The sequence below is a fragment of the Plasmodium malariae genome, assembly GCF_900090045.1.
Source record: "Plasmodium malariae genome assembly, chromosome: 9".
Taxonomy (NCBI): domain Eukaryota; phylum Apicomplexa; class Aconoidasida; order Haemosporida; family Plasmodiidae; genus Plasmodium; species Plasmodium malariae.
In genome coordinates, this window is record NC_041783.1 from 224,649 (window position 1) to 247,959 (window position 23,311).

A 23,311-nucleotide genomic window follows, 5' to 3' on the forward strand; every position below is an offset into this window, starting at 1 on the left:
AACCAAAGAAAAATAAATATATAGGTAAAATTATAGGTAGACAGGCAAATATATAGGTGGATAGATATACACGTAGGTACGTAGAAAGATACATATATAGACAAATAAATTGATAGAATAATAAACGAAAAAGATGTGAGATAGAAAAAACAAATAGAGTCAATTGTTCTAAATGGGATAAGAATGAAAAAGTGTAATTAGCGTAATCAACTGGGCCCTCCTGCTTCAATGCAAATTTTTAATATTAAAAAAAAGAAAGAAAAATGGGTAGTTAAAAGAATAATGAAGTACAATATTATTCTTAATATAAAATACTATTATTTAACGCATATAAATAAAGTAAAATTAGGAGAGCGCATAACCTCGTATGCAACTCAATGTAATATCATATGCTTACACGTTTGCTTGTTTTTTTACTTAAAACAAAATGTCGGAAAATAGAGAAAATTTGTAGAGGATTTCAAAAGGGTCAACACAAGCACACTTTGTGCTACATTTTCCCTAATGATATAATATTCGTTTTCATAAAATAAATTAGTTGTGAATGTAAAACATAATATTTGTCCTTCCCTTTATAATTTTGTTTGGGATTTAAGAAGATATATGGTATTATATAATTCTAAACACAACCAATATAATTATAATCAAAATTATTAATACTAAAACAAGAAAACCCATACATCTAATGTTTCTAAAATATCTATTTCTTGTTATTTCAATTTCACGACCGGACATAAGAATATTATCATGGGTATTAATTATTTGTGAATCTATATTATCAAGATTGTCCCCTTGAACATTTATTTGTTCAAATAATTCCTTATATAACTCCTGAATATTTATTATATCTTTATGTAATTGTTTTATTTCTTTATTTTTTTGATTTAATATTTCATTTTCTATATCTGCTGTTTTTATTGATACAAACTGTTTATCATAAGAATATCCCTCCTCTTTCTCATTTTCTAAATATTTATCATCATTTTGTAAAAGATATTCGTTAATATCGTTTTTCATGCCTCCTGTAAATGCATTATTTTTATATTTTTTTTTCTTTTTTTTACCTCCTATTACATTTTGTTCAATTTGAAATTCGCTACTTCCATAATTCCTATAAGGTGTTTCATAATTTTCATTTTCATAAAAATTATAATCATATATATTTACATTAAATTTATCCTTGGATGAATCATAATTTGAGCTACTTTTTCTTGAAAAATTGTTCACTGAATCGTATTCTACACTGTCAGACACATCTATATTTCTCGATGATAAATCATTTAACACAGTTTTATTTATGTAATTTTTTGATACGTTTTGAAAGTTGTTCACAGCTTCGAGGTAGAAATTTGACAGTTTTTGCAGCATAAGCTTCATTCGCATCTTTGCAATTTTAACAGACGAAAAAAAAAAAAAAAAAAAAGATTTTCACTAAAAAGAAGTTTAACTAAATATTCTAACTCTTCCATTGCATTTGTCAGTTGTTACATAAAATGTGTAATAATATCATATTACACTTCCTTTTGCCACCCTTTATGAAACAATGTGCGCTATTTAGGAATCTGTACACATTATTTCGTTATTATTTCAAATTGTTCACACGCGCAAATCACAATATAATGTATATATATATATATATATATATATATATGTATTTATTTATATATACGCACATAACACACTCATACACCCTAAGTAGCAAAGCTTACCTTTTCATTTTGCGGCATATTTTCTGCATTGCTAGAATAACTCTTCAACTTTCTCTGAATCTCCTGTATTTTTAATTTTCCTTCTTGTACTATTTCTTGCCTTAAAAAAAAGAAAAAACAAAACTTTTATTTTTTTAAAATTTTAAATCAGCGTAATTCTGAGAATGACGTTGAACATGCGCATCTCCTAATGGTACACCTTAAAATTATATTTATTTTAATATATAACAAAAAAAAAAAAAAAAAATGTACACAATTTTCTCTTATAATTTTTATATTTCTCTTTCATGTTAATAGCATTCCGTCTGTTAGGTGCATTTCGTTTTCTCCGATCCTAGCGTAACGTAAGTATATATATAATACATGCAGATGTATATGCATAAATACATACTCACATAAATATATACATACGTGCATGCACCATGTATATATGGTAACCAACGATTCTCTATACTTACACTTTTTCTGAACTCTCAATGGAACATGCTTCATTCTCGTTCTGTTTTGTTACAGGTAAAAAAAATAAAATAAAATAAAATTCGTTTAGCACATCCACATTTACATATAATACATATATATATATATATATATGTTCACATATAATTATTTATCTATATGTACGTATTAATGCATTTTGCACTGCCTCAATCTTATATAGTATTATGAAAAGAGGCTTTATTCATATCTAAATTATTCTTATAAAAATAGAACTGGTTAAGCAATGAAAAAGGTAATTTTATTTTTGTACGTACAATTTTTGAAATCCTTGATGCATAAGATTGTATTAATCCTATATCTTTTTGGAAATCTAAATTAAATTGATTGTCATAAGCACTTTTTTGGGGTAGCGTTTTGCTATCTTTCTTCTTAGTAGAATATGACATGTTTTTAAAATATTAATTTGGAGGAATGGGGGTAAGGGTTGAAATAATGGAAACAAGCAAAGCTAAATTATTACTATAGCACAAATTTACGTATAAATGTATATATATATATATATATATATACATATATATACATATACATATATATGTAAATATATAAATTTACATATATTTATGCTAAACACTATTTAGTCACAAAGAAATAAAGAGGTCTCCAATTTTTTAAATGTAAATGTTAAATTTTTATTTAAAAATAAATTTAAGTAATAATATGTAGCTTAAATATGTAACTTTAAAGGGTGGTTGTTACTAAAACATTTTTTTTTTTTTTTTTTATTATTTTTTTAAAATTACTTAAATCTAATAATATTAAATAAAAATTTATTTAATTTTTTTCTTGTTTATCAATATAGGCTTACATATATCTGAAACAACAAAAAATTAGCATATACGATTGGGAAAAAATTAGGAAAAAAAAAATTTTTAAATTGACAATTTATATGGTGTGAACAAAGATTAGAAAAAAATTACATTATTATTCTCATATATTTATTTTGAAATATATGTATATTACATATATTCATACAATTATACCTATACATATAACATATAATATACATATGCGTATAATATATATACTTATGCATATATGTATAAATATATGATATTTATATTATCAGAACTTATAAAAGCACATGGAACAAAAAAAAAAAAAAAAAAAAAAAAAAAGAGCATATATAATAAAGTAAAAAAATCTAACTTAAATATGGCAAAATGGAAAAAGAAAAAAATTAACATATCACAAATAAATGAAATAAATTAAAAACAATATTTTCTCTTTATAATTAATAAGAACCGCAATTAAAAAAAAAAAAAAAAACATTAAAGTTAAATATGTAAATTTGTATGTATACAATATACATTTACAATTTAAACGATAATTATTACATCACATAAACTTATAACAGAAATAAAAAAAAAAAAAAAAAAAAAATCACTTAAATTTTCCCATTCAGGTTTTTCTTTTTTCCTTGGTATTTGAAACTTTTGTGTTCTGTAAAATTAAACGATAAAATTATAATATGAAAATATTGGCACATTATATGTGTGAGAACGAATATATTATATCTACATGCAAATGTCATGATAAAACAAAATCCACTATAACTAACATTATTCGTGCTTTTCTAAACTACTAGCAAAAACAAAACAAACAAAACAAACAAAAATGAACCAACCAAACAAACAAATTTTTTAAACAAAATTACGTAAAAACATATTGACAATTAAAAAAGGAGCATCTCTAAATTGCATCATTTAGAACAACATAGATTAGCATGTAATAACATAAATATATATAAATGTGTAATTATATGCACGTATAGTTTACTCTTCTGCCCTGTTCGACAATAGCATCAACGATAAGTCTACATCTGTACTCAATGTTTTCCAATGGGGTACTAGCGTACTTAAAAAAATTGTAGGCCTCAGACCAATAGTACGGTGTCTAAAAATGTTAATAAAACATAAAAATAAAGTAAATATTAATTTTATTCATGGCTAAAACTCCTGGGAAATAAAACTCAACTCAGTATGATACGTGCAATGATACACGAAAGTAAATATATGAAATGAAAAAGGCAAAATTTTTGTATTTTAGTTGTTACATGAATTCTTATATTATCATCTATTTAAAAAACATGTTTTTCCTTTTTTTTCTCTTTTTTCTTTTATTCGCTTTTTCCCTTTTTTTCTTTTTTTTAGCATTTTTTTGAACTAACCAAAATGTGAATGTTTTTGATTTGAACGACTCCCTCTTGATAAAGCAACCATAGTAATATTTTATTTTCTCGTTTATAATATAAAATTTCCTCATCATTAGAATTATTTTTTTCTTTTTCTTTCTCTTCCTTAACTTCCTCTGTCATATATAAAGTGTCTTCGGGTTTCAGAATATAATCATAGGACAAATTCGATGGAAGCTCAAGTTTATCAATGGCATCTACACCCTCAGAGAGTTGCTTTTCCACCTACAAAGAAGAAAGAGACATATGTATATAATAAAATATACGTACATAAACAAGTATACTCAAAATTAAGCAAACGATTGTAAAAAAATATTCATATATATAAATATACATGTATGTATGCATTTCTAAACATATCTATATTTTTAATATTACAAAATTTGCAATCAGGTCATTTTCCTCTTGTATAAGCTGCCTCTGCATATCTGATTTCTGGATTTTATCAAAAAGTCTAATTCCCTAAAAAAGAGTAACAAATGTTTTTACAAAGCTTACACATACGTAACTTCTGTCATGAAAAAGGCATTCATGGACAAACATTTCGTGCACGCATTCCACTTTGCAGTCTCAAGAGCATTAGTAGCAGTACACAAAAAAAATATAAATATAAATATAAATATACATATATATATATATATATATATACAAACAAACACACGTACATGCAAGCATACGTACGTATATATATATATATATAAACACAAACACATGCACACGATGTCAACTGCACAAACAAGACTTCTGCTACTACGCAGAGATGAACTATTACCCCCTTCACTTGATTGTATTTTCTAAAAAAAACCCTCAAGTAGGCTCTTATATCCTCCATCGATTTTTTTGAGTTCCTAAAATACTTTTCATATATGTATTCAATTTCATCACACCCATAAATTATTAACCCATTCATTAATTTGTTATATTCTGCCTTATTCCATTTGGAGAACCCCTCTTTTAAGAGTTCCTGCTTTTCGCTTTTTACTTTTTCAATATCTATATTAGATATATCATCATCCCCTTTTTTTTTGTTTTTTTTGTTTTTTTTATTTTTTTTACTATTCCCACTATCGTTGTTTGTCTCTCCAAGATGCCTTTTAATAAAGTTTGCTATATAATCAAAACAACTTTTGACATTCTTATCTCTAAATTTTATCATGTTTAGCTTCTTCCTAGATTCCATCAGCCTTAAAATTTTTCCTTTAAAATGTTCTGTGCTGTTATCACTGCATCCTGTGCTTTTCTTTACGTTGCGCTGCTCATGATTATGATTATAATTATTTTTACTATTATGATGATTATTCGCAGTTGTAGATGTAGTGGCACTACCATGGTTGTGATTATAGGGGAACAGGTTGTTATCATTGATATTATGATCCTCCTCATCCTCTTCCTCCTCCTCATTATTATACTCTTCGAATATGGTTGGGTAAGTCAAATTAATAATATCGTAAATATCCTTCGCATGTATATCTAGAAAATCTGAAAAATTGATTATTTTCTCAAAATTCTCTTTCTTAGCTTGTGCTTCAATTATATCCTTTACTTTTTGTTCATTCATACGATGAATATTCCACCTTTCTTCGATTTTTTCTAACTCATCTAATTTTTCATTATTAAAAAATTGAAAATCATGTCCTCCTCTAGCTTCAGCTCTCCATCCATGAAGAACCATTTTCTTTTTATTTGTTCTAGTGCCTGCAGTATTCATGACTTTCCATTTACTTTTTCTTTCTCCTAAATCTAAAAATGTCATATTCTTTTTATTATTTTTTAAAAATTTCTTTATTGTACTCCTTATCTTGTTAATGTTTTTTCCTTTTTTCTTCACCCCACTTAAATTATTACCTTCTGAAGAACCTTTACCATCAACCCCTACAGAATCTGAGCATTCCTCATAACTCGATTCACCTGAACCATCTTTATCTAAATCATTATACATGTTTAATCCTCCATCTAAAGATATATTAGATAAATCAAATATATTTTCTAAACTTTTTAGTTTGTTTTCAATTTCTAAAGTTCTCTTTTCTGCATCCGCTAGAATAATATCGATATCTTCATCAGAAATAGATGAGATGTCTTGTGTCTTGTAAACTTCAGGAGCCCCAAAATTTAAAATATTGTGTAATTCTTGTTTATTATTTTCTTTCATATTTAAATTTAATTTCCCTTTCTGAATAATTAAAGAATCTAATTTTAATTTCTTTGCTGCTCTTTCTACAATCTTTTCCTCCACAGAATTCTGCGTAACAAACCTGTATACAATAACTCGTTTTTTCTGACCTATACGATGTGCTCTATCCATTGCCTGAATATCCATTTGTGGGTTATAATCTGAGTCAAATAGGATAACAATATCTGCAGTGGTCAGGTTAATACCAATTCCTCCTGCTCTGGTAGATAACAAAAAAATGAAATATTTACTATTGGGTTCATTAAATTGGTTAATTCGTATCTGTCTCTCATCTCCTACTGTCGATCCATCTATTCGTAGATATTCATAATTCTTCCATCTACAATAATCATCTATAATATCTAAAAGCCTAGTCATCTGAGAAAATAATAATACTCTAGAATTTTCTTTTTTTAGTCTAGGTAATAACTTATCTAATAAAGACATCTTCCCTGATGTCTCTATTAAATGATTTCCTTCTATATATGGAGGTTCTTCAATACCATCAAAAAGATAAGGATGATTACAACATTTTCTTAATTGCATTAAAATATTTAACATTTGATTCTTACTACCTGTCATAGCATTTATTACATCAATATTTTTACTTAATATATCTGAGTATAATTTTTTTTGTAATTTGGACATACCAACAAAGATATAAATTTCTCTTTTCGGTGGTAATGATTGTTCTACTTCTACCTTTAATCTCCTAAGCATAAAGGGTTTCAGAATAGTATGCAACTGAGTAATTATTTCACTTTGTTTATTATCATTTGTGCTAATTTTTGATATATTAAATAAGTTGTCAAATTCTTCTGAGTTATCAAATATTTTTGGCATTAAAAAATTTAATAGAGACCATAATTCTTTTAAATTATTATGTAAAGGTGTACCTGTTATTAACAATCTATTTTCTGATTTGAGAAAACGAACAGAGGAACTTAAAACACTTTTATCATTCTTAATTCTATGTGCTTCATCTATTACTAAGAAAAACCAATCAATATCGTATAGCGCACATTTATCCTTTATAACTATTTCGTATGTAGTTAATAAAACATCATAATCTGTATGTAATACCTTCTTATTTAGTTCTTTTCTTTGTTCTTTATTTCCATAATATTTAAGTGCTTTCATTTCACTACACCATTTTTTTATTTCTTCATACCAATTGTCTAAAGTAGATCTAGGACATATTATAATACTTTTTCTTTTTATATTTTTATTAAATCTTAAATAACACAATAAACTAATTGTTTGTAATGTTTTACCTAATCCCATTTCATCTGCTAATATGCCGTTTATTTTATGTCTATACAACTGATATAACCAATTCAACCCTTCTATTTGGTAAGGCTTCATGCAACCATTAATATTATTCGGTTGCTTTATTATAAAAGATTCATCATCCTCATTAGCATCTTTTAATAACATATAATCCTCTTCTTTTTCTGTCATTGCACAGCGTCCACTTTTTTTACTTTTTAATTGAGTATTCACTTTTAGTCGTTGACCAGACAATTTCTCAGTAAATCGCTTAGTTTCGGATAATAAAAGTTCTAATTTATCCTGCAAATAATTCACCTTCTCTTCATTTTCTCCACTATCATTATTGTTCTTACATACATTATTAATATTAACAATATCCTTATTGTTAGTAGAATCTAGTTCCGTAGAACTATTTTCCCTTTCATAAATCCCTTCATTTGGAATTTCACTTTTCGTATATTTCTCATTTTTTATTTCTTGAGCTTCATCCTTTTTATTCTCTCCTTCTTTTATCACTCCATTCGCTTCCCCCAGTTCGCTCGTCTCCTCTGTTTCGGTCAATTTTCTTCTTTTAAGAAAAGTATTCTTACTGCTTAAAGTTCTCATCTCTTTTTTCCCATTTTCATTTAAACAACAAGAATTTCTATCATTGCTAAGTCCACTTCTTACAATGCCTTCATCGTTATACATTCTATTACCGATATTTTTAACATCCTTACTGTCATCATTACTGTTACCATTACTGTTACCGTCACAGTCATCATTACTGTAATAATTACTGTTATTATTATTGTCATCATCTCTATAAAAACCTTTATTATCACCATTGGCAAGTGGCGCATGGACATTCCCATTTATAATGCGATTTGAGCCACTGGGAAAATTATTCCTTAATGAACTATTATTTTCATAAGAAAGGCCTTTCCCAATATGGTCCTTATTTTTATTATTTTCTTCACCACTTGCATTATATGCTTTCTTAGCATTATCTAAATCATTATAACTTTCATAATTTTTTTTAAAATTATTTTCTTCGACCTGTTCTTCCCTACATATACCATTGACACCTTTATATGAGGCATCGTCTAAATAATTATTATAATTATCTTCATTATAAAAGACATTATTTACATCATTCAAGTTATTTACATTGTTTTTATTATTATCTACTACTGTGACATTGTCACTATTTTCATTTTTCTCATTATTTCCTTTAAAATACTCTCTCACATTCCTAAACATCTTGGGGCATCGGTAATTTTCCTCTCAAATTAAGCGCTTTTAAAAAGTGCTATATATAACTATATATATAAACGTGTGCATATATATATATATATAAGTACACATGACACACATTTATATTTTTAAATATATATATATATATTTTTTTTTTTTTTTTTTTTTCTATTTTATTTTATTTTCCCCATATATATTACTTAAAACATTAAAAAAAAAATTCTTTTTTCCCTTAACAATAACACTCATTTTATTTTTATATATTTTCAATGTTTTTTACTTTCATAATATAATCATTTTATTTATTTTTTTTTTTTTTTCTCATTTATAAATGGGAAAAGTATTTCAATAAATTCACAAAATCAGTGATATGCATATATATATATATATATATATATATATATATATATATATATATATATTCATATATACATTATTAAAGAAAATTAATTATATAATTTCCTCTAATTTTCGTAACATATATATAACAAATATGTATGCAAATTTATATTATAAATACAAATACTTATATTATATGTACATATATAAAGTTATATTTATTTCGAATGATAACACAAAGATATATGAATAATTTTTACAAAAGCATTATTAAAAAATACCTTGTAAAAAATACAATATTTAATATGCACATATGTTATACATATACATATATATATATATATATATATATTATTATACATATATAATAAATATATCGTTTTTTTTTTCAATGTTTTTTAAGGCTATTACTATTAAAAAATTTTCAGCTGAAATTTTATTTTGTTACATATTTTTTTATTATGTACGTGCGTATTTTTTTTTTTTTAAAGAGTTTATAAAAAAAAAAAAAAAAAAAAAAAACGCACTAATTTTAAAATAAACAAGCAGCTTATAATTTATTTTGAAAAACATACTTAAATGTATAATACATTCTTCTTTTCCTTTTTATATTTCCTAATTTTAAGTACGCCGTTTTGGAAATATTTACAAAAAAAAATAAAATAAAATTGCATGCTTTAAAAAAACCAAAACAAAAAAATTTTGTTGTTAAAATTTAATTCAAATAGTTAAATGTTGACATACATCAAAATGTGAAAGTCCTTCACCTTATACGCTTTTTTTTTTTTACGTTGGTATGTGAATTATACTGTATATATTATACGTTATTTATATGTATATATTATACATATTTATATATATATATAAAGTACATGTTTATATATATATATAAAGTACATGTTTATATATATATATAAAGTACATGTTTATATATATATATAAAGTACATGTTTATATATATATATAAAGTACATGTTTATATATATATATAAGTACATGTTTATATATATATATAAAGTACATGTTTATATATATATATAAAGTACATGTTTATATATATATATAAAGTACATGTTTATATGTATACATAAAGTACATGTTTATATGTATATATAAAGTACGCGTTTATATGTATATATAAAGTACATGTTTATATATATATATATATATATATATATATATCAAATTCATATTTGTATGTAATAATTTAATATGTTTAACATTCATATAACCAATACGCACAAGAATACTAGTAACGGTATGTGATATACGTACGTATACAAAAATGTATTAGTATTATTATGCTTGTTAAAGAAAGAAGATTTTTCCTTTTCATTTATTATACCATACTCAATTTTTACGTTTTATCAAATACCTACAAGGTTTTAATTGTTACTTTTATTTAAAAAAAAATGTAAGATAATTTTGTATAATGCGCATAAGTTAAAATTTCAAAAGAAAAAAAAAAAAGTGTTTACTTAAATTTATATGTGAAGAACAAAATAGTGCAAAGTTGTTAGATTTAAATGATTGTAGAAAATTGTCGCTTCCGGTTTTTCAAACGTACATATGTATTTATATATATAGGTATATATATATACATATTGACACGGCGAATAGTTGATTAATGTGAATAATTATATTAAATAGCATTAATATTATCACTTTTTTTTTTTTTTTTTTTTTTTTATTTTAAAAAATCGAAAATTAATGTTTTCATTTTTTCCAAAAATTTTAGCACAAATTATATACTTCAGTAGTACCAAGTGAGCATTCATATAAACGCAACAGCTGCTGAATGGAAGCAAAAAACATAAATCTTTTTTTTTTATTATGCTGCTTGTGAACCAGAAGCATTATAAAACAAAAAATATATAAACGTATTTATATTATATATGTGTGTAACATCATCTCCTCGAAACTGTTGTAGCAGAATTGTAAAAGCACTCTCGCGTGATGAAATCAAAAATTTTCCTTTTGTTTTGAAATTATATAATATACTTTAATTTCTTAATTGTTTTTTTTTTTTTTTTTAAAATAAAGAAATAAAGTGTTATCAAAATGACTTAAAAATTAAAAAATTAAAACCGCATTAAAATAAGAACATTCAAAAATTAACAACATGGCAAATAATAAAAAATTAAAACATCACCGTGGTCGTAAAAAGATGAAAATATTTTAAGAGGGAAAAAATTTTACGTACATGATGCCTAAAATATGTACAAGTGTGAGTAAGTGCAAAGGAGCGTACATGAGTGAATCTATTTGTTATGTAAAATTGCGAATACGTTGGAATTAATCATATTGTATGCACCTATTGGGAAAATGAACATTGAACAAACTTATTGTTTCCTCTCGTCACTTTTAGTATCGTCGTTCAAAAAGTTGTTATAATACTGCAGATAATACTTCTTATATTCATTATTCATATTGTTTGAGTCCATTTTAATATAATTTAAGGTAATGTTTTTATTCGTTGCTATGTCAATAATTTGAAAGAAGTATTTTCTAGAAATCGGATCATTCTTTAAATTAAAGGCATGAAATATTTTATTTAGTAATAAGCCAATTTGGTTAACAGATAAACCAAAATCAATCATACTATTATAGAAATTAAAATATTTAAAAAAAAAAAAATACTTTTTAATCAGTGATTCTTTATTTTCATATCTTAATTTTTCTAGTAAAACATTTTCTTGTATTATTTCTGATATTATAATTAATAGACTGACTTCCCAAAATTTTATGTTATTCCATAAGTCGTGGGCATATAAAAATTTATGTAAAAATACCTTCTTCATTTTTAAATTGTTCTCATTGATTATACTTTCACTTGTGCTTATTGCATTTGTGTTGTTCTTTTCTGTGGTTACATTACCATTAATATTCATATCTATCTCTCCTATTCCATAACTTGTGCTTTCTTCCTTCTTGGACCTAATTTTTTCTTCCTCCACCTGATATTCACTATTGTTTATATTAACTGCATAAACATCTTTTGAGGTATTTACTAATGCAGGTAATCCATTTAAACAATATTTATCATCTTCCTCATATGTACCTTCCTCTTTTGTATCATTATTCCTTTTTGACATATCTAAACTCGTCACTACATCACCACCATTTACTGCAAGTTTTATACTCCCATTAGATACTTCTTTCTTTCTACACTCATATATATTTATCACATTCGATTCTCTCTTCGTTTTGGAAAATATCTCCATACTGTTCCCTTTTGAGGAATGGGTTTTACAATGTTCACTGTCATCTGAGAAAAAAAAATCACCATTTTTACACATATCACCGTAAGAATTTTTAGTATTCTTTTTTGATTTTGTCTTTTTTATGCTTCTATTTAAGGCCAATTTTTTTCTACCCTTCTCAAAAAAGGGATACTGCTCTAATAATATATTTATGTTTATATCACGATTTTTCTCAATTTCAAAGTAGAAGTTTTCCGAAGCAACTAAAATGTAAATGGATGACCAATAATCTAAATATAAATTGCACAAGTCTAAAAATGACAAAATAATTTTTGCAAAAATTACTATACTTTTAATATGTGTAAAATGTACTCTTTTTTTTTTAATGAAATATATTAAACATTCACAAAATATAAACCTGTTGTTGTAAACGTTGAAATATCTAGTTATATTTAATTTAGATATTTTATCAAAATTGTTATGAAATAGATTTTTTAAATAAAATTTAAAAAAAATTTCCATCTTTTTTAAATTTTTAGGACAATTCTCATCACTACTTACACTATCTGAATCGTTCTCATCATCCCAACCCTTCTTTATAACCATATTTCTTACATAGGAACAGCTAAAATCGGACTCTCCTTCGTCGCTACTATTTTCACTTTTTTTATTCGTACTATTCTTGTACATCCCATCAACAACATTTTTAATTTTTTCTAAGTTTGTTATCTCTTTATTAATTTTTCCATTATCATCCATCTTTTTTTCACCCCCTTCATTATTCCTTCCTTCACAATTACTACCTTCAACACAGTCTAATCGGACACTCATATTACTGCAGCGTGAATCATAATCAGCTTCAACCTCCATATGTTCAAGTGAATTGTCTTTGCCCCCGTTATCCATTGCTTCATTTGCACATGTGTTAATTTCATTGGGTAATTCCTGCTTAATGACTGCACTTCCCTCTTCATCCTTTGCTTCATTGCCTCCCTTATCTTCTTTTCCCTCCGTATCTTCTTTACCTCCATTATCTGCTTTTCCCTCCTTATCGTCTCTGCTTCCCTTATCTGCTTTTCCCTCCTTATCGTCTCTGCTTCCCTTATTTTCTTTCCCCTCATTATCCTCTTTGTCTTCCTTATCTTTACATTTTTTACACTGTTTATCTCCCCCATTGGAAAACTCCGTCTTACTCATCAATTCCGCTTTTTCGCTGAGTACTTCCCCCTCCTTTCGCTCGACCATCGGTTCAGTGACTTCATTTCTCCCTCTCCTCAATTTGAGATTTCCTTCGTGAGTCTCTTCCTCCGAATCGCTTGAACTTGAAACCTCCTGATCGTTTTCTTCCTTTTTGTTAAAAAAAACAATCTCATTAAAAATGTTTGTATACAGATTATTCGAATTTTTCACATTCTTCTTCTTTGTACTATTATTGTCATCATTTTGTAAAAAGTTCTTGTACAAATTTGCATTAAAAAAGGAGGAAATTAAATCAGTATATTTGCTTCTAGTATTAGTAACATGGTTACTACTATTTAAAGTACTAATTTCCTCTGAGGTATTATTATAAGAATAATTTTTCTCCATAGAACTTACTTCATTTAGGTAATCAATTAACATAGGCCAAGAAACAATATTGTTATAAAAAATTAAATGTTCACTTTCTGTTTTTATATCCTTGTAGTGCAATTCACAATACTCCTCAATTTCTCTACTAGCATCCACATCTTTGAATGTGTCAATACAGCTATTCAAATCATATTGTACATTCCTAATATAGGAAGTAAAGAAAATTAAATATTTCATAATGTTATCTTTTATACAAGAAATTCTTTTACTATCCATAGATTCTAAAGAATGTAAAATACTTTTCAATCTTTTCTCTTTTTTTAATTCAACTTCATTCACATTATTAATAGTGTTCTTATATTCATACTCTCTTTTTTTTGCTATTAAATATTTATGTATACAAGTATTTGATAATTCTATTCTCTTTAAAGGGTGATAATAAGTGCTATTATGAAATATGTTAATGGCCTCCATTAATGTTTCATACGCATCCACACAATTTTCAATATACCTTACACTCTCATTTCTTGTCTTCTCAACCTCTTTATCATTTTCTATTCCATCTATTTTTATTTGATCAAATACATTTTTATGATTCAGCAAAGTAGTGTTTAACGTATTATTTAATATTTCACATTCAATATAATTAATAAAATCTTTAATTTGTTCACACCTTCTTTCAATATTCTTTTTTAAACTTATAATACCATTTTTAATCCCTGATGATTCATTCTTAAATTCCTTAAACAGGACAGATAAATTCCTTAAACTGTACTCATATTCTTTTTCGATTCGAATAATTTCCAGAAATATTCGACTTAAATGTTCGCAACATTTCCTTCCTTCCTCTACTCTTTTTAAGGCTTTCTTCCAATCGCTTATACTGAGTTGCGAGAAAAAAGAAAAAAAGAAAAAAAAAATATCAAATAAATATCACCACCTTGCCTATTTTTGTGTACACACAAACATATAAACATATGAACACACGTCTAAGCGTGCATTTGATATAATTGATAAAATGATAGATGGGAATATTTTTTTATTTTATTTTTTCAGTTTAAGAGAAAAATCAACAGCAGCAGAAGTGCTGCTGGGAACCCCCTAAAACATGCACATGCGAATGCATATATGTATATGTATATATACATATATATATATATATATATATGCATAACGATACTCAGGGTAAGGTACAGATTAACGCATAAATTAATGTGCAAATTAACAAGTCTACATTTTACACATTATTGGCAAAAACATAAAAATAAATAATTAAATAAAATCTTATTTTCTTATCATGGAATTTACAAGGTTTGTTCAAAATTTCTTAAATTTGTTTCCTTAGTTTCATTTTTTATATCTTCATTTGGTAAAACTTCATTTTTTCCATCGACTTCCATTTTATTTCCTCAGGGCAATCCTCAAAAGTACACGAAATTTTTAAAGTGTTAAGAATTGTGTATATATGTGTATATTTATGTATGAACATGTGTTGCGTATATGTTTATGTGTGTATGTTTTTTTCTACAATTTTTTAAAAAAAAAAGACATTTATATTTCACTATGTAAATAATAAAATCCTTTACACTACAATCTGTTGCGATGTTAAACCTGGTGCACTATGAAAGTGTTCTTAATAATCCTAGTCCTCCAAAACTTAACAAAAATAATGTGTTACACAGATTTTTATGATAAAAATCTTCCTTTTCATTCTCAGAATTAACAAGTTTTTAATCGTTTTGAAAAGGACGGAAACAGAGTACAAATAAAGAAAAAAAAAAAAAAAAAAAAATACAAATATACAAGTTCTTACATATTTAATACACCTATTATTTTCTCAAAGAAATTCTGTTAAGCTGCTCTTAAAATCTTACACATTTAAAGAAGCAATTATTGTAATACTTGAATAAATTGTGTATTATTAATTGCCTACGCATGCCCACCGAATACTTCGTATTTTTTTTTTTTTATAATTTGTCACCATATGAAAAGTTGATCGACATTATTTCATCTGCTTTTCAACTACAAATCAGCATTATTATATTAAAAAAAATTAAATAATTTTGTCACACACATACACACATATATATGTATATATATAATTGTATGCCTGTATCAAGTGTGTACGGAGAAAACTACTTATCTTTGCAGTTTTTTCCTTAACGAAAAAGTGTATTCACATGAAACCTTTAATTATACATGACAAAAAAAAAAAAAAAAAAAAAGAGGCATTTCAATTAAATCTTTTGTTCCTCAATAATACATTCATCTAATATCATATATTAGTTAATTATAATATCTTACTACTAGTATAATACTGCAACGGAATATACCCTTTCTTATTTTCTTTTTTTTTTTTTTTATGTATTCACTTTATAATTGGCTAAAATTTCACTTTTTCTGTATTTTACCTTTTGCTTCTATGTTCAACAATAATTCTATTTTTTTTTTTTTTTTTTTTCTTATAAAACTGCCTATTTGGTAGTTTTGCCAAAATTGTAAGTTTTAACCCAAGAAAATATCAAATAAGAAAAAAAAAAAAAAAAATGGGAACGTGGGTTTTCAGAATAAGTGTAATTGGGAAAAAAAAAAGAAAAAAAAAAACAGCAAAAAATAAGGAAAAAAAAAAAAGAAGGTATAAATATTACGTAGTAGTATTATAAGATTTAAATCTCTTAAGCGAAGATGAAATGGATTTAAAATTTTTGAAAGAACTGATTTAAAAATACACGCAAACCAATACTACGGTATACTGTATGTTTACAAGTATACTGTAAAAATATGTAATATATGCACACATATATTCCTAGAATTATTGTTTGAAAAATATAATTCATTAAAATCATTATAGATTTTCTCTTACGAATTTGGTACTCAGTTCCATTTTAGCTATTTTTAATTTTGTACAAATATAAATCATAATATAAATTATTAAAATAATATACGTGTATATATATATATATATATGTATATATATTTATATATGAATATATAAATATATATAGATATATGGTATATTTCTAAGATTTTTTTTATTGCAAAGGTTAACAAATATATATATATATCTTTCTTTTAAATTAGAGGAATGTATGATTGCGTATTTTTACAAACGCGAGCACCTTTCGTGAAATCACTAACATATATACATATATACGTATTCATACATATATACGTATTCATACATATATACGTATTCATACATATATACGTATTCATACATATATACTTATTCATACATATATACGTATTCATACATATATACATGCATAAATACATACACATATGTACATATATACATACATAAATACATACACATATGTACATATATACGTGCGTACGTACGTTTATTTACCCTGTTATTTACACAAAGCATAATTCAGCACAAGTTTTTTTTTTTTCTCCTTTTTTTTTTTTTTTTAATGTATTTTACATTCACCCAACCCAGTACTAAGAAACTACTGCATGAAAGGTATTTTTCATGAAAGTCCATTTAGCCTCGTACAAATTTAAAAAGGTTAGATCAGAATTTACCTATAATTTTCGTATAATCGGCTTAACATTTGAGTAAAAATTGCTTAAATTTTGCGTAAAATTAGCTACAACTAGCATCAAGAGTAGGAACAAAGGATAAAGAGATACAGTAAGCAGTCAGCAGACATATAAAACTATCAAGGAGATATAAAAGTGCTAAGAGAAGAATATACAGATAGAGGAAAATGAGAATTTATTTTCTTTTATTACTACCGGTACTGTTTTTCTGTAAAGCGTATAAGGCGGCTTCGTTACTAGAATCAATAAAGCATGATCTTCAAATCGTGAATAATCAAAACTTCAACACAGTAGTAAACAAGTTTCGAAATGAAAAGGTGTTTGCCGTTTTGTTTTTTAAAAAATCGAATAAGAACATAACAAAAGTAATTAAAAATTACAATGATGTTGCATCGAAATTTAAAGGAATTTTAACTCTATGTATAGCTGATTGTGATGCTAATGGTTCTTTATGTGAGAGCGAGTTATCACTTTATGTTCCTGATTACAAAAATAGTAACACTCATCATTTTTTAATATATCCAATTAATCCTATGCCAAAATTTCTATTTAATGAAGACATAACTGAAAGTAATATAAAAAAATATACGTACCTTATTCCCTCAAAAATTGATATAATAAAAGATACTAAAGACTTTAATGTTTTTATTTCGAAACATGAAAATATGCCAAAAGTTTTAATTTTTAGTAATAAGAAAAAACCCAACTATATTTTGAATGCCCTGAGTAATAGTTTTAATAAAAAATTAATGTTTTGTTATATTAACAACGAATTAGATGAATTAGTAAAAAAATATAATGTTAAAACATTTCCAAGTATATTAATTTTAAAAAAAAATAAAGTAGTGGACACTTATAAAGGAAAACTCAGTTACATTAATATGTTCGACTGGTTGAATGTACACTCAGAAACGTTTGTTCTAGGTGGGGGTTTTGATATATCACCTGATAAAACTGTTAGCAAGCCTTGGAAATTTGCCCTAGTACCAAAAGTTACTAAAATGTCTCATGGGGATATTTGTTTTAAAAAAGCAGATAAAGGTCTATGCTTAATTTATCTGAAAGAAGGAGATAAATTAGACAAAACAGAGATTGACATGCTTCTCTCATTGAAGGAAAAGTTTAAGCCACACATTGACGGAAGGTGATCAAAAGAAGAGATTTACATGAATACGTGTAAATATGTTTTCAAAATAGCGTACAAATGTGCTTGTGTATAAGTACATGCAAATATGATTTAAATGTTCATGCATGTTTTATTGTGCATAATTTACTTTTAAGAATATGCATTGTGAAACTCATAATACGTTCGTATGCATGTGTATATATATATATATATATATATATATATATACATATGTATTAGTAATGACTCGCAGCGAACGTGTCAAGTGCTTTCACTTTTCCTATGTTGGTTTCATTTCTCATTCTTCATGTTGACCTTTACATATTTTTCCATATTTTCCTGCATTTTCTTGTTTTCCCCCCCCTATAGAGGCATAAATTTTCGATATATGTGGATGGACATAACCATGGAAACAAATTTCCGCTCTCTATTTGAATTTAAAAAGTACCCCTCCGTTGTTATTTTTAATCCATATAAAAGAATTCGCTACTCGAAATTAAATGAAGATTTAATAGCGACTAGGGAAAATATTGAAAAATTGTTGGAAAAAATATCTGGAGGGGATGCAAAGTTTACGATGCTCAGTGGACAGACTTTGCCTGAATTTGTGGAGGACGACAGTGAACCTAAATCTACTGGAAAAGACGAATTGTAAATTGTAAGGAACATGCACTTGTATTTGTCCGCATGTTCCAATTGCTTGTTCATGCACTTGTATGCCTATATGTGCATATATGTATGTATACCTATACGAACACTCGTCTCTACGTACATATATACGTGTATGTGCATTAATATACATAGTAAGAATGCCCATGTTTTTCCACTATTTATTTACCCTTACCTTCTTTTGAATGAATTGCTTTTCTTATGTTTACCTTCTAAATGTATACCATAATTTTTATGTTGTTAAAAAAAAAATAAAAGTATGATTACATATTTAAGTTTTATATTTCATGTGAAAAACGAAAAAATGTGTCAACTTCATTGGAATAAGCAAAAAAAAAAAAAAAAAAAAATATAAAATATACATTGTAAAACACAAAATATATAACAAAAAATGAAAAATAAAAGGTGCAAATTAAGCAGAAAAAAAGTATCCGTCATTTTATCTGTAATTATATTGGAAAGAAGTTTAAGAAGAGTCAAATATATAACTTTCCTGCAAAAAAGAGCATTTATTTTCTCTATTCTCTTCATAAAGATCCAAGTGGGCACGCCATAAAAACGAAAAAAATAAAAAAATAAAAATAAACAAAAACAAGAACAGTAACAACTGGAATAGCATAAGAGATGTATACATACATATAATTGTATATATATATATATCTATATATGTATGTATGTGCGCGGGGAGTGTATTAAAAACCCCAAAAAAGGAGAAACCCAATATAACGTATTGGAAGGCACTACTAAAAGACTGACAAAATTACTGAAAAAACACTAGTATCTTAATACTACTTTCTTTTTTTCTTCTTTTTTTTTTCTCCCCTTTTTGCTGCCATTTTATGTTCCTCCTTACGTTTACCACATTATTATTTCCTTTCATTTCATATTGCTGACTATTCCATGACATATCTCCCTATATTCCAACATTTAATATTTTGATCCCACGAGGTTGATAAAACTAAATCGTCTAACCACACCATTGAAGAAACTCTGCTTCTATGATTTAACATAGATAAAGTAGAATATTTTATTTTTATTTTTTTTGCACTATTATGTATTAAACTATTCTCTTCTTCACCAAACAATTCTGGGATTGTAAGATTACTTACTCTCATGGGTAAATTAGTAGTACTATCCCGTTTATCCCTATCATTTGATATATTCAAATTCGTCCTTCCCTTAGTTTTAAGATTATTTTGGATACTGTTAATTTTAGGAGTGGTAAAATAATAGGACGATGCTGGAAGACCTAATTTGTTAGTAGAACTTATATTTTTTGTATCAATATTTTTTGTATCAATATTTTTTGTACCAATATTTTTTGTACCAATGTTTTTTGTACCAATGTTTTTTGTACCAATATTTTTTGTACCCATATATTTTTTACCACCATTTTTTGTACTAATACTTTTTGTAGAATGGTTTAAACCTTCCTCACTATTCTTGTCCTCACCTTTGCTTCTTATAATATTAAATAATTCATTCCTTGACACAACAGGCACCTTTTTTTCTTGTATATTTGGAATATTCGGAGTTAGTGTTCTCTTTTTATTTTTATCCAGTATAGAAATTTTTCCAAATATGCCATATTTTTTACTATTATTTTTATTTCTAAACAGGTCAGGCGATTCTTTATAATTGCACTCAGAAACTATAGAATTCGATCGATTACTAGACACTGTTTTTTTATTGAGTTCTAAGAAATTCTTGCTAATTTTTCTATGTCCATTACCTACAGTTTTTGTTGTTAAGTCTCCAAGTAGGGGGGGAAAAACAGAAGGAATAGAATCATAAACTAAGGAAGTATTAAATTTTTTAACTTCACCAATATTTCTATAATTATCTTCTTTCCATAGTTTTATACTACCATTATCTGATGACGAACAAAAATAATTTTTATACTTATTTGAAAAAGTTAAAAAACGAATTGGTGAAGTATGTCCTATATATATTTCTACAGGTTTATTTTCATCCAAAAGTCTTAAATCAAATTTTTTTATTAAACAATCTGAAGCACCTGAATATAAATAATTATTATCAGAGTATATAGTATTAATAGAATATAATGAATGCAATTGATTATTTTTCTGAACAGGCAAGGCATATCTAAAATCAAAAAATAAAATATTGCCTTTATATGTACTAAAAAGATGAATTTTATAATTTGTATTAAATGTACAGAAATTTAAACAATCCCCAATTTCTTCATATCTATAAATATTTTTTTTTTTATTTAAATCAGTTAAACATATAGAACCATCTTTACTTCCATACGTTATTTTATCATCATCAAAATAATTCATACAAAATATAGAATTACATTTAGTACACAAATTATCTATATTTTTTTTATTTTCCATATCAATTATATGTATATTATTGTCTTTATTAGTCATACCTACACTTAAATACTTTCTCTTACTATAGTAGCTAGAACATAGTATTGGCTGTCCTAACTCTATATTTCTTATATTCTTGTTATTACTTATATCCCATACAGATACAAAGCAATCATGTGACACAGTCGCATAGGTATCATCATCAATTAAATGAATACCCTCGATAGAATTGTTATGCCCCTTAAAACTCCATATGGGCTTTATATTACAAGCTAATTTTTTGCTCTCAAAAAGCTGCTCATTGTTTTTTATTTCAAATATATAGTCCTCGCTAGACAGGTAACTCCTTAAATCCATTCTTCCTGTCTTCGCAAATGCCTTAGATTGTTTGAGAGATTTTCAAATGATGAGAACTTTGTCGAAATTATGTGAACTTTGTCGAAATAGTGCGAATTATGCCGAAATAGTGCGAATTATGCCGAAATGCTTTAAATCGTAATGACGCATATTCCACCAGGCTCTCACAAATGCTATATATGTGGGCACTTACACAATAACGTATCTATACCTACACATAAGCTCACATACATTTATATATACACGTACAGATAGAAATATTTAGCACTGAGTAAACCCTTCCTTTGCTTCGCACTCCTTACTGTCACTTTGTTCTTCTAATATTTAATTCTCAAAAATATAAATAATCGTGTTATTTACTCTCCCTTTTTTCTCCTCTTAAAAATGTGCAAAAATATCCGGAAAAATTCTTAGTAATAATCTCCTTTTATGACATCATAAGGTCGTGAAAACTTAGATAAAATTACAAATAATAGCATACACACACACATACACACATTTAGTTAGTATATGCTTATGATTAATTATTCTTCCATTAAATGTGGAAAATAATGTCTCATAGTTTTAGACATACCCGCGCACGTACCCATACACACACATGTATTTATATGTGTATATAGGAAAAGAAAAAAAAAAAATAATTAACTCGCTTAGTGGATACTTAGGTGACATTACTTCCTATATTTTTATTCTGAGCCTGCACATTCGCAAAAGTATATATATATATATATATATATATATATATATATATATATATATATATACATATATGCATATTAGTACAAATATACACTTCCATTCATATGAACACGCGCTTATTTGTAGTTCCTTTTCACTTCAAAAGTTATCTTTTTATCCTATCTCCCTCTTTTAGCATTTCTTTTTTTTCGAGTTCTGAAATAAATATGCGCTTTATTCCTACTATTACTAAGTGGAAAAACTAAATTGTAAACCAAATAGTAAATCAAAATTATTACGCGATAAAATTCGCCATTTTTCTAACTTTTCCTTTTGTATGTTTATAATAACAAAAAAGGAACGAGTAATAAGTAGGGAGAAGGAGAGAGGAGGAAAATTTTAG

The 23,311-nt window shown here is 26.0% G+C and overlaps 5 protein-coding genes across 5 annotated transcripts; 1 reads left to right on the forward strand and 4 right to left on the reverse strand.

The window, feature by feature from the left end:
- Nucleotides 1–609: 609 nt before the first annotated feature.
- PmUG01_09013800 (syntaxin, Qa-SNARE family, putative) lies at nt 610–2,593 on the reverse strand (the record flags this gene model as incomplete). Its single annotated transcript, XM_029004816.1, has 4 exons — nt 610–1,383; nt 1,710–1,809; nt 2,168–2,208; nt 2,462–2,593. 4 exons carry the CDS (start codon nt 2,591–2,593, stop codon nt 610–612), a joined length of 1,047 nt encoding a protein of 348 aa, XP_028861467.1.
- A 1,012-nt stretch (nt 2,594–3,605) lies between these two features.
- Nucleotides 3,606–9,085, reverse strand: PmUG01_09013900 (chromatin remodeling protein, putative; the record flags this gene model as incomplete). Its single annotated transcript, XM_029004817.1, has 5 exons — nt 3,606–3,647; nt 3,984–4,100; nt 4,375–4,623; nt 4,777–4,860; nt 5,171–9,085. The coding sequence occupies 5 exons, from the start codon at nt 9,083–9,085 to the stop codon at nt 3,606–3,608; spliced, it is 4,407 nt and encodes a 1,468-aa protein (XP_028861468.1).
- Nucleotides 9,086–11,760: 2,675 nt separating this feature from the next.
- PmUG01_09014000 (conserved Plasmodium protein, unknown function) lies at nt 11,761–15,590 on the reverse strand (the record flags this gene model as incomplete). Its single annotated transcript, XM_029004818.1, has 2 exons — nt 11,761–15,073; nt 15,499–15,590. 2 exons carry the CDS (start codon nt 15,588–15,590, stop codon nt 11,761–11,763), a joined length of 3,405 nt encoding a protein of 1,134 aa, XP_028861469.1.
- A 2,316-nt stretch (nt 15,591–17,906) lies between these two features.
- Nucleotides 17,907–19,520, forward strand: PmUG01_09014100 (conserved protein, unknown function; the record flags this gene model as incomplete). Its single annotated transcript, XM_029004819.1, has 2 exons — nt 17,907–18,883; nt 19,235–19,520. The coding sequence occupies 2 exons, from the start codon at nt 17,907–17,909 to the stop codon at nt 19,518–19,520; spliced, it is 1,263 nt and encodes a 420-aa protein (XP_028861470.1).
- A 907-nt stretch (nt 19,521–20,427) lies between these two features.
- On the reverse strand, nt 20,428–22,230 carry PmUG01_09014200 (WD repeat-containing protein, putative; the record flags this gene model as incomplete). The annotated part of the gene is made up of 1 exon (XM_029004820.1): nt 20,428–22,230. One exon carries the CDS (start codon nt 22,228–22,230, stop codon nt 20,428–20,430), a length of 1,803 nt encoding a protein of 600 aa, XP_028861471.1.
- Between the last annotated feature and the right edge of the window lie 1,081 nt (nt 22,231–23,311).